Below are 13,202 nucleotides of genomic sequence, written 5' to 3' on the forward strand. Positions count from 1 at the left end.
GTGTCATGTGGCCTTGGTGTGCTAAAGGTTTGTTTCTGTGCTGGACTGTTATTTGTTTAAATACGCTGCCAAGTAGAAAATTAATTTCAAAACTAATGCATAATGTTACACTCTATAGTATCCATCGTTCTTTATTTGTTTCTCTTCTCCCAATATAGTCCCCTATGCACACTCTTTAATCCCTATTTTGAAGATTTCCCCCTTTCCTCAATGTTATTTGACCTCATTATAAGCTCGACTGATTTCAAGAAGATTTTTGATGACATCCATTGGCATTTCACTTTGGTCCAGCATAGGGTTAGTAAAACATCCTCGAGTACTATATCAAATGTTCAATCCCTTATTCTGCAACTTCTACATCAAGACACACAGCCTCCTTCAACACCAACACATGATATGGAAAGATTTTGTAATATTCCCTATTCCTTTCCTTTAGGTTAGTAATTTTGTCATGAAAAAGGTGATGGTGGTTGGAAATTTTGGCATCCTCTGGCAACGCCACCAATTGACCCACCTAACTTTCATAAGTAACATCTCCTTGCTGGCCATAGAATTGTATGGAATCAAAGACGTGATCATCAGTTTTGACTATAGCAGTGCCAAGGTTGTTCTATGCATCCAATTTGAGAAAGTCATGAAAGTGAAGACTGGATAGCAAACAAGATCTTTTCATCACCATTGGGCGACAGAACTAAGAAGCAACATCTCCAGGAAGAGTGATGTAAAATTCAACATTCTGACTGGAATTGGCAGAGCAGTTATAAATGTTTGAGCAACTCTGCACATTTTTGGTATCCAACACCACCAATGTGGCATGAACCGCGAATCTGTATATCCATTGTAGGACCTGTAATCTATGCCAGTAAAGCATGAAATACAACAGCCAATGTGTCACATAATCAGACATCTTTCAATAGAATTGTCTATATAATATCCTGGGCATCACTTGGAGAGACAGCAATGCCAGTCAAGTGCTACACAGGACTGGTCAGGGTGACTGAGATATCAAGAGAGAAAAAAAAGAGACAGACAACCCCATCTACATCAACTGAACGGAGGTCGAGAGGGCAGAAAGCGTTAAGTTCCTTAGTGACGCTAACTGACAACCATGTAGTTGTGATGGTCAACAAGGTGCAACAACGCTTCCTCTTCCTCTGCTGGCTTAGGAAATTTGACATGTCCATAAGGATCCTCACCAACTTCTACAGATGCACCATTGAAAGCATACTATCTAGGTGCACAACAGCCTGGTATGGCAATTGCTCTGTCTGGGAGTGTAAAAGAAAAACTACAGAAAGTGGTGTCCACACCCCAGGCCATCATGGAAGCCAACCTTCCATCCATGGACTTCATTTGCTCTACTTGTTGCCGCAAAAAGGCTGCCAACATCATTGTAGACCTGTTGCACCATGGTCATGATTTCATACAATCTCTTCCATCAGGCAGAAGATACCCAAGTCTGAACACGCACGAGCAGGTTCAGGAATAGCTTCTTCCCAACCGTTATTAGAATGATGAATAAACTCTAGCCTCAAATAATACTGATCTTGTTAATGCTGATCTTGACTAGTGCACACTCTGCAATGTAACCTGTATACCTCGAAGTCTTTTTGATCTGTACATCCTTGCTTGCTATGATTTGCCTGTACTACTTGTAGGCAAAACTTTTACTGTACCTCAGTGCATGTGACAATAAATCAATCAAGCCAGAAGGTAACAACGAGAAGTTTCAGAGAAAGTAGCAGCTAGAAATCATTTGCTGAAGCTTCCACCTCTTCTGGTATGCCAAACAGATTCTGACTAGAAAACCTGGTCTGTGAGAGCTAGCCACTCTTGTTCCATTGTTACAACAGTTTAAAGAAAGCCTAAAGGCCGCCTAAGTTATTTACTTAAGCTGTTTTCAGTAGCTAGTTTGGCAGCTCTGCATTTACAACCTCTGTTCAAAAAAAACCGAGGCCGAAATAACTTTCTTAAAGTGACAGCATTGTAGCAATCTATCTGTGATTCTGTAATAACCTGTCAAACATTGGCAGATAGAATACAATGTGAGAGGATGTTTAGAAAAGCTGAACATTATTTAAATGGAGCAAGACTGCAAAAAGCCACAGAGGGATTTGGGAGTCCTTGTAAGTGAATTACAAACTGGTGTCCAAGCCCTGATAATAGGGTAGGGATATGGAATGTTGATCAAAGGGAATGGCCTATAAAAGTAGGGAATTCTTGCTAAACCTATACAAGGCACTTAGAATACTATGAATAGTTTTGTTCCTCTACCTAAGGAGTGATATGTTGGCACTTGACGCAGTCCAGAAAAGATTCCCATAGTTAATGCTGGGTATGCAAGAGATTTTATAATGAGGTGAGGTTGAGTAGGTGGGGCCTTTAATCATTGGAGGTTTTGAAGAATGAGAAGTGACCAAATTGAAACAGGGTAGATGCTGAAGTTGTTTCTTCTTGTGCAAGTCTTGAATCTGAAGTCATCATCACAGAATAAGGTGTCACCCACTTCAAACAAATGAGAAAGTTTTCTCTCTTGAAGGTAGTGAATGTGTGAACTTACTTATTCTGTGGACCAAGACTGCCATTTTGTTTAATCAGTAAGGGAATCTACAGTTGTGGGGAGAATTCAGGAAAGTGAAATTGAGTATTATCAGATCAGCGTGATCTTGTTCATTGGTGGAGCAGACTTGATCATCTTATTGGGTGACTTCTATAAAGTTGCAACAGTCCTAATGGACCATAGAGCTGCACTCTCATTAGGGAGAGATGATGGGAGGTGGTTTAACTTGAGGGTCACCATGCCTCAGGTGAAGGGAAGAGGTCAAGGAGGACAGACCTTCATGGTAACCTTAGTCGCTGTTGAGTCTATGCTATTGATGCTAGTCTCATTACAGACCAACTGTCCACCCAATTATTCTAGTGGGTACATAGATGTTTACTAAGGCTGATATGCCAGACGGCCCTGCTGCAAATAGGGCAGAATATTAAAAACAATTGAGTTTAGTTTGAGTTTCTGGTTTGGATTTCACTTCCTTGTGTTTTCTCTCTGTCTCTAATGCATGTTTGCTGTTCACGGAGGATGCATTTTATTTGTTTGCACCATGTGCAACAATCCTGACTGATCTTATCCCAGGACTGCAGTGTTTAAAGAAAAGGATCACCAATCTTCAGTAACTAAAAATTGGCCCTGCATACCAGCCTTCGTACCAATGCACATGTCCTGTGAAGGAATGACACAAAAGTTTCAATATTCTGGATTTACTTTTTACATTTTTTAACTATCTTAAATGTCCTCAAATCACCTTTCATATGTTTCCAGGTTGCAAAGATTTTATTTTCAGTCTTGTTGTTCAGACCTTTTGCTATTCTGTGCATTGTCTTTAGCATGTGGTTCATGTGTGTGTATTGTCAATTGAAACCAGCTGCAGACTGCAGTGCGGCCTGCTGAATATAAAACTCAGGTGGCCTGACCCCAACAGTTTGGTCAGATGTTTCTTGACTTCTCAATTGTTCAGTTAGGTAGTTCAGTATTTTCATTAAAATCACAGAATGGTGTCATGTGGTTTTTCATGGAATCCCCTACAGTGTGGAAACAGGCCATTTGACCCAACATGTCCACACTGGCCTCTGAAGAGTAACTCACCTAGACTCATTTCTTTACCTTATTACTCTACATTTACCCCTGACTAATGCACCTAACCTACACATCTCTGAACACAATGGCCAATTCACCTAACCTGCACATGTTTGGATTGTGGGAGGAAACTGGAGCACCCAGAGGAAACCCACAGAGACACTGGGAGAAAGTGCAAACTCCACACAGACAGCTACCCAAGGCTGGAATTGAACCAGAGTCCCTGGTGCTGTGAGGCAGCAGTGCTAACTGTGCCACTGGCATTCATCATTCCTGTGCATCTGTTGGATATTTCAAGTCTGTTAAACCTTTTTTAGCTTTATTCTCAACTATTTCAGCACCATTCAAGGAGGATGTGTGCTGCTGTTTTTGCTAGCTTTGGTTTCATCTGCCATTTTTCTTTGCACTTGCACCTTTTACTTGGCTGCTTCTGCTGTGATTTTTTGAGCTGCTGCTGCTGCTGTGATTTTAATGCTGCTCTTAGCTGGGTGTTAATAATAAGTTTGACATCTTTGCTTTCAGTTTCCTAATCCAAATCATTTTAAATTTGAAACTGTGTTCACCATAATTCTGAGACCTGTTCAGTCCTTCCCATGTCCTCTTCACCTGAAGTAACTATTAGAATACATGCTTATTTTTGCTGCCTTGTCATGGTGACTCTAAACCTTCTCTCAAATCTTTCTCAACACTAAATTTCATAGGAGAAAATGAGGACTGCAGGTGCTGGAGTTCAGAGTCAAAGTGTGGTGTTGAAAAAGCACAGCGGGTCAGCCAGTATCCAAGGAGCAGCAGAGTCGACATTTTGGGCATAAACCCTGCAGTGCTTTTCCAACGCTACACTTATTGACACTGTAAATTTAATATCACCTACTCGTTGGGTGGTTATTCTCAGCCTTTTTAACGTGTTTAACCTTGGTCTCATTTATATTCAAGATATGGAATCTTGGAATCGTGTTTGGGATCTAAAGGTTTTGTTATTATTTAAGAATTATGTTGCTCACACTTTTTAAATTAAAACAAGCATTTGTAAGTATGGAAAATTATAACTAGTTGGTGAAAAAGGCCATCATTTAATTCTCATTTCTTTTAGCCCGATTTCAGAAATTTACAAGTTCTAAGATGGGATGACTTCGAGTACTCTGGCAATTTGTGTTAAAGCCCAGTTCCTAATAATGCATTAACTGAATATACTATTCTGAAATTTGCCAGTGGCAATAGGAGGTGGCAAAGGTGATAGGCAGGAAATTAAACATTAGAAAAATGTCCCAAAGGATATACCTTGCATTGAATCAGTCTTCGTGTTTCATGGAGTCAAAGCAGTAGGTGAGGTTATTTGCAGATCCGTTGTGTGCTTTATCACTCTTCAGTTGACACAGTACTGTCCTTTTCTAACACTGCATTTACCAACTCAATCATGTGAAACAATGGATAATCCCAGTGAAGATTTTGTGTAGATTTTAATATTTAGATTTCTATTGCAAAGACTGTTTAAAATCTCTCAACAATTCAACATTGTGACAAGGCTCTATCCAAAAAGTAGTGAAAGCCTTAGGAATTTCATTTTGAATTTAAATCATGATTTGTATTATAATATGCAGTAATTGAATTCACTTTTTATATGTTTATTTTCCATTTAATTTTCTTATAAAGCAGATGTGTACAAAATGGAGCAACAGAGAGCGAAACCACACCCCTCAATTGATGGTGTACAACAGCGGCAGAAGAAAGGCAAGTAATGCAATACACGTTGAAACAGTCCATATTACACCTTAAAAATAAAGCATAGTTTTGGATATTGCTTTTGTTTGAAAACTCAAGTGATGAACGTAAAGTTTACCCTGTAAGATTCTGAATTCAGCAAAACTTGACTTGTTGCTGCATATTCTGCTATTCGTAAGACAAATATTTTGGATATTCGCTCATCTTCATATTTTCAGTCATTCCAATCATTTTAAATTTAACTTTGACCAAATTATCATCATGGGTGTTTGTCTAAATAACATGCAATAACTCTAAATGCACAATGACAAGCTCGATGTTGATGTTACAAAGTTCTCTTTAGTAACACCTAGGAGCAAATTGTACCACAATTGGAAGAGCTGTCGCATGGATAAGCTAAATAACATTCTGGCATAGTCATACTCCCAGAATTATATCTTACAGAAATTGCATCAGACACTCTTATCAGCATTCTTGAGTAGTCCCGATCGTTGGTGGGATGCATTCAGTTCACTGTGGACATGAGAGTTTTTAAAAATACGGACTATAAGAAATCACAAAACTATGTAACTGGTGACTATGGCAACTCAGCCCTTTTGATTCGACCAAGTCCTCCTGACTAAACTTTGGGGACTCATGCCAAAATTGACTGACCTATGTCTCAGACTAGTCAAGCAATTGTCTTGTGTAGTCAAACTCATGGAATCATATTTTACAGACCATGGCCCCAACAATAGCAACACCATCTCTGGGTCTGCAATACACCAAATTCTTTGATTCCCTTGCCTAACAAGAATCTATCTAGCATTTCGGGTGGAGTGACCCTTCCTCAGAACGGTTCTGAGGAAGGGTTATTCAACCCAAAGCATTAACTCTGATTTCTTTCCACAGATTCTGCTAGACCTGCTGAGCTTTTCCAGTAATTTCTGTTTTCTTGTCTATTTTTCAGCAGCCACAGTTCTTTCGGTTTTCAAAAATCTATCTACCTTTCTCTTCAAAATATTCAATGACGCAGCCTTCTGGCACAAGCAGTTTCAAAATAGCACAGCTCAGGTTGAAAATATTCTCCTCATCTCAGTCCAAAATGGGCAACCCCTAATTTTAAATGATGCCCTTCAGTTCCAGACTTGCCTACAAGAGGAAACTTCTTTCCATATCCACTTTCACAAGGTCATTCAAGTTCTTCTATTTTTCCATGAAATCATCGCTCAAACTCTAGTTGAGAGAAACCCAGCTTATCCAAATCTATCCTCATAAGACGAGCCACTCTTCTAAGTATCAAAGTAACAAACCTTCTCTGATCCACCTCCAAAGTATTTATATCCTTCTTTAAATAAGGTGACCAAAACTGCACGCCATATTCAAGATGTCTGTGTGAAGTTTGCACATTGTCCCAGTGCCTGCGTGGGGTTTCTTCAGATGCTCCGGTTTCCTCCCACAGTCCAAATGCTGTGCAGGTTAGGTGGATTGGCCATGCTAAATTGCCCATAATGTCCAGGAGTGTGCAGACTAGGCGGGTTAGCCATGGGAAATGCAGGGTTACAGGGATAGGGTAGGGGACGTGTTTGGGTGGGATATTCTTCAGATGGCTGGTGTGGGCTCGATGGGCCAAATGGCTTGCTTCCCTGCTGTAGGGATTCTCTGTAGTCTCATCAGTTTTCTATTACTGCAGCGTAACATCTTTACTTTTATGTTCATTTCCTCTCTCAATAAAGGATAGCTTCCCATTGCCTTTCTTGACTATGTACTGTACCTGCATATTAACTACTTGTGATTCATGTATTAGGACACCTGAATTCCTCCGTGCCTTGGATTTCTGCAGTTACTTCCATTTAACTAATAATAAACTTTTTTATTCTTCCTGCTAAAGTAAACAACTTCACACATTTCCCACATTATTCTTTATCTGCCAGAAATGTGCCCACTCAATCACCCTATGTATATCTTTCTGCAAACCCCTTATGTCTTTATTCACAATGTTGTTTGCGACCTCTCCATTATGTAAAGTTGAAACTAGACCAAATAGAGTAGTAAAATTAGGAATCACTTTTCTTCAGATAGTTGTTTCTGCTGTTCTGTAACCTCCTTTGCCATCTTGCCTTCCACAATGTCTCCTAATTTTTGTCATCCTTTTTTCTCTCTCTTCTCTTTTTGTCTTCCTTCACCATTTCTAGCTTATTTTTGGACATAATGATGTTGACTCATCCTATACCTGTTATATTGATAGTCTTCTATCATCCTTGATTCTTAGCAAATGGTTATTGTACACTATTTATTTTCAACAGGTGACTTTTATACTGATCGTTCTGGGCAAGTTGGGATGTCAGATCATGCTTCTGGCCAGTTTTCCATTCAAGAGGATACGTGCAAAATGAACATGTCTAAAGGAGTGTCCATGTCACTTCCATCCTCACCACTGTTGCCACGCCAGTCGCTAAGTATGCATGCATGGACAGGCAAAAGGTCTCCAGGTATAAATGACAAATAACAGAGCAGTTGCTTACTTTTCAATAGCTGTAGAGCTACTGAATTTAGAGCTCAGTGGTTTCCTTTAACAAACGTTATTCCTGATCTTATTTTTGGTGTTAGATCTAACATTTTGACTTCTGTTCAATTTTCTTCTACTTCTTCTGAGCATTATGTACTTGCCGTTGAAACTGTATATCACTGCTAATTCTTCAAATGAAAATCAGCTATTTTAGACACTGCCTTGTATTTTATTAATGTTCATGAATCGTACTTTCTCCTTAAACATTCATGTCTTCTTTAGTTTGAGACTTTTAGCACAATATATTCAAGGGCAATTTGTGATTTCCATTCATACAAGGTAACACCGTACCTTAGTAGAGATGAGGCATTGAGAAGGAGAGAGTTGTTCATCGTAATCTCAGATCGTGCTGGAAGTGAACCCGTGTTGTTGGCATCACTCTGCATCATAAACAGGCTATCTAGCCAACTGAGTTAACTGATATTAATATGTAAAAATAAATAAAATGTGAAGAGTAGGGGTAGGTGATTTAAAAAAAAAGTGGCAGGCTGATTGATGTATTGCTGCAGCAGTGAGTGGGAGCGGCTGGGCGTTATGATCGTCCAGATTGAATGAGTGTAGCAAATGTTTACAGTTTGAGCAACCTCCGATCTGGTTTATGGATAATTACCAAGAAAAAGATAAGAAAATTTAAGTAAATTGAAGATAATTGTAAAGGAATGAGGACAGAGTGGACTGAGAACCAAGTTTAGCATATGAACGTTTGATGAACATGGCTGATGTTTAAGAAAATAAATCATAAAACAGCAAAGATATATTCTAATAAGGAAAGTGAATACTTGGAAGGAGATAAACTGAGTATGGTTAACCAAGACAGTTGACGATAGTATCAAATTGAAAGAAAAAAAGCATATAATGAGGTCAAGATTAGTGTAAACCAGAGGACTGTTAAAGTTTTAAAAGCCAACAAAGAATAACAAGAAAGAGTTGAGGGAGAAATCAACTGAGGGTTTACGAGCAAGTAATATAAAAATGAACATTGTATAACTTAAAAAAAGGAAAGTGAGAGGCCTAAATGAACGTATGTTCTTTCTAGAGCAAGGCTGGGGAATAATAATGGGGAACCAGGAAATGACAGAAGTCGAATGAATATTTTGCATCAATCTTCACAGACAAAACTAATAGCACTCAAAATACTAAATCAAAGGGTCAAATGTAGTGATATGAATGCAGTAGAATACTAGAGAAAATGTACTAGGAAAATTAATGGAGCTAAAGACCAATAATTGCTTTGGACCTTATGGGTTGCCTCCTAGGATACTAAAGATTGTCGCTGTAGAGATAGTGGATGGATGTACTAGTAGTAATGTTTCCAGTGTAATACCTTCATTCAAAAAAGGAGAGAGATCAAAAAAAACATACGTAACTATAGGCCAGTTAGCTGATATGCCATTAGGAAAATGTTAGGATATATTGTAAAAGATGTAATAAGACACTTACATATACAGACTATAATCAAGTGGAGAAAGTGAGGACTGGAGATGCTGAAAATGTGTTGCTGGAAAAGCGCAGCAGGTCAGGCAGCATCCAAGGAACAGGAGAATCGACGTTTCGGTAATCAGCCCTTCTTCAGGAATGAGGAATGTGTGTCCAGCAAGCTAAGATAAAAGGTAGGGAGGAGGGACTTGGGGGAGGGGTGTTGGGAATGCGATAGGTGGACGGAGGTCAAGGTGAGGGTGATAGGCCGGAGTGGGGTGGGGGCGGAGAGGTCAGGAAGAAGATTGCAGGTTAGGAAGGCGGTGCTGAGTTCGAGGGATTTGACTGAGACAAGGTGGGGGGAGGGGAAATGAGGAAACTGGAGAAATCTGAGTTCGTCCCTTGTGGTTGGAGGGTTCCTAGGCAGAAGATGAGGCGCTCTTCCTCCAACCGTCGTGTTGCCATGGTCTGGCGATGGAGGAGTCCAAGGACCTGCATGTGCTTGGTGGAGTGGGAGGGGACGTTGAAGTGTTGAGCCACAGGGTGGTTGGGTTGGTTGGTCCGGGTGTCCCAGAGGTGTTCTCTGAAACGTTCCGCAAGTAGTCGGCCTGTCTCCCCAATATAGAGGAGGGACATTGCGGTCCTTGCAGTTCATTGTCTCAGCCTGCTCCTGCCCCACCGAACTCATCTCTGCATACCTTGACATGGTCCTGTCCCCCTTAGTCCAAGAACTCCCCACCTACGTTTGGGACACCACCCACGCGCTCCACCTCCTCCATGATTTTCGCTTCCCTGATCCCCAACGCCTTATCTTCACCATGGACATCCAGTCCCTGTGCACCTCCATCCCCCATCACGAAGGACTTAAAGCCCTCCGATTCTTCCTTTCCCACCGTACCAACCAGTACCCTTCCACTGACACCCTCCTTCGACTGACTGAACTGGTCCTCACTCTGAACAACTTCTCTTTCCAATCCTCCCACTTCCTCCAAACCAAAGGAGTAGCCATGGGCACCTGCATGGACCCCAGCTATGCCTGACTCTTCGTAGGATATGTGGAACAGTCCATCTTCCGCAGCTACACTGGCCCCACCCCCCACCTTTTCCTCTGCTACATCGATGACTGTATCGGTGCTGCCTCGTGCTCCCACGAGGAGGTTGAACAGTTCATCCACTTTACCAACACTTTCCACCCCGACCTCAAATTCACCTGGACCGTCTCAGACTCCTCCCTCCCCTTCCTAGACCTTCCCATTTCCATCTCGGGTGACCGAATCAACACGGACATTTATTATAAACCAACCGACTCCCACAGCTACCTAGACTACACCTCCTCCCACCCTGCCCCCTGTAAAAACGCCATCCCATATTCCCAATTCCTTCATCTCCGCTGCATCTGCTCCCAGGAGGACCAGTTCCAAAACCGTACCACCCAGATGGCCTCCTTCTTCAAGGACCGCAATTTCCCCCCAAACGTAGTCGACAATGCCGTCCACCGCATCTCTTCCACTTCCCGCTCCTCCGCCCTTGTGCTCCGCCCTTGAGCCCTGCCCCTCCAACCGCCACCAGGACAGAACCCCACTGGTCCTCACCTACCACCCCACCAACCTCCCCATGTCCAACGTATCATCCACCGTCATTTCCGCCACCTCCAAACTGACCCCACCACCAGGGACATATTTCCCTCCCCTCCCCTATCAGCATTCCAAAAAGACCACTCCCTCCGTGACTCCCTCGTCAGGTCCACACCCCCCACCAACCCAACCTCCAGTCCCGGCACCTTGCCCTGCAACCGCAAGAAATGCAAAACTTGCGCCCCCCCCCCCTTACCTCCCTCCAAGGCCCCAAGGGACACCTCCATATCTGCCACAAATTCACCTGCACCTCCACACACACCATCTATTGCATTCGCTGCACCCGATGTGGCCTCCTCAATATTGGAGAGACAGGCCGCCTACTTGCGGAACGTTTCAGAGAACACCTCTGGGACACCCAGACCAACCAACCCAACCACCCCGTAGCCCAACACTTCAATTCCCCCTCCCACTCCACCAAGGACATGCAGGTCCTTGGACGACTCCATCGCCAGACCACGGCAACATGACGGTTGGAGGAAGAGCGCCTCATCTTCCGCCTGGGAACCCTCCAACCACAAGGGATGAACTCAGATTTCTCATTTCCTCATTTCCCCTCCCCCCACCTTGTCTCAGTCAAATCCCTCGAACTCAGCACCGCCTTCCTAACCTGCAATCTTCTTCCTTACCTCTCTGCCCCCACCCCAATCCGGCCTATCACCCTCACCTTGACCTCCGTCCACCTATCGCATTCCCAACACCCCCTCCCCCAAGTCCCTCCTCCCTACCTTTTATCTTAGCTTGCTGGACACACATTCCTCATTCCTGAAGAAAGGCTGATGCCCGAAACGTCGATTCTCCTGTTCCTTGGATGCTGCCTGAACTGCTGCGCTTTTCCAGCAACACATTTTCAGCTATAATCAAGTGCAGTCAAGATAGCTTCATCAAAAAGAAGCCATGCCTGACAAATTTATTGGAATTCTTTTGAGGAGGTAAGAAGTCATATAGATAAAGGGGAAACTGTGGATGTAATTTTTTTAATGTTCAGAAGTCATTTGTTAGGATACTGCACATAAGACCACTTAATAAAATGAGTCCATAATGTTGAGAGTGGAATGTTAGAATGGATAGAGGATTGTTTAGCTAATAGATGGCAGAATTGGGATAAAGGGAGTAGTTTCACAGTGGCAATCTCTAACTACTAAAGTGCCATAGGGATCTGAACTAGGACCATAATTATTTAGATGAATAACTTAGATGAGAATGTACTATCACCAAATTTGTAAATGACACACAAATAAGGTGACACAGTGGTTAGTAGTGCTGTCTCATTGCGCCAAGGACCCAGCTTTGTTTCTGGCCTTAGCTTTGTTTGCATGTTCTCCCTGTGTCTGTTTGAGTTTCTGCTGGGCGCTTTGGTTTCTTCCCATAGTCCAAAGATGTGCAGGTTAGGTGAATTAGTCATCCAAAATATCCTATGGTGCCCAGGAATGTATAGGCTAAGTGGGTTAGCCATGATAAATGCAGGCTTATGCGGATAGGTTGGGATAGGCTCCAGAGGACCAGTGCAAACTCGATGGGCCAAATGACTTTGTCTGCAGTGTAGGGATTCTATGTTTCTAGGTGACAAAGTAAGTGGTGAGGATAACACAATGCACAAAGGCATATAGACTGTTGAGGCACGGCTAAAGCCATGGTAGATGGAATGTATTGTTGGAAGATGTAAAGTTATGCAATTTGGTAGGAAGAACAGAAAAGCTGTATATAGTTTGAAAGTGAATGCTCCAAGAAGGTGAAGCGAAGGGGGTCTTAGAGGTCCTTATGCTTGAATTAAAGAGAAGAGCTACCATCTAAGTTCTGTGGGTAATAGGGAAGCCATGTGGAATAATTCCCTTTGATACAAAAATAAGGAAGGTTTGCCAAAACATTAGAAGGCACTAGTCATACCTGACTTTGAATACTGGGAAGAGAGTTGGCCATTTTCTGTTAGGAAAGATACACTGGCTTTTGGGGACAGTCAGAAATAGTTCGCTCGATTGATCTCAGGTATGTAGGATTTCCTGGATTGGTCCGATTGATTGGGCTTGTACTCATTGGAGTTTAAAAGAATGAGAGGCAACCTATTGAAACATTTTATTTTTGTGGAACTTGACAGGGTAGATGTGGAGAGTTTATTTCCCCTCGTGGGAGAGTCTCAGACCAGAAAGCACAGTATCAGAGTAAGAAGTTACCCATTTAAGACAATGAAGAATTTCTTCTGAGGGTTGTGAATGTGTCAAATTCCATTCACAGAGAACTGAGAATTAGTTTG

General features: G+C 42.1%; 1 protein-coding gene across 3 annotated transcripts in view; it reads left to right on the plus strand.

The window, feature by feature from the left end:
• Positions 1 to 13,202, plus strand: part of LOC140482253 (protein TANC1-like) — a 245,970-nt gene that overhangs the window by 53,070 nt on the left and 179,698 nt on the right. For 2 of the 3 annotated variants that reach the window (XM_072579411.1, XM_072579409.1), the window contains 2 exons: positions 5,285 to 5,362; positions 7,639 to 7,824. In XM_072579411.1, the coding sequence (XP_072435512.1) occupies positions 5,285 to 5,362; positions 7,639 to 7,824 (264 nt within the window). The remainder of the gene's footprint in view (positions 1 to 5,284; positions 5,363 to 7,638; positions 7,825 to 13,202) is intronic. The other variant, XM_072579410.1, reaches the window with a different exon arrangement.

The sequence above is a fragment of the Chiloscyllium punctatum genome, chromosome 10 (assembly GCF_047496795.1).
Source record: "Chiloscyllium punctatum isolate Juve2018m chromosome 10, sChiPun1.3, whole genome shotgun sequence".
NCBI classification, from domain to species: domain Eukaryota; kingdom Metazoa; phylum Chordata; class Chondrichthyes; order Orectolobiformes; family Hemiscylliidae; genus Chiloscyllium; species Chiloscyllium punctatum.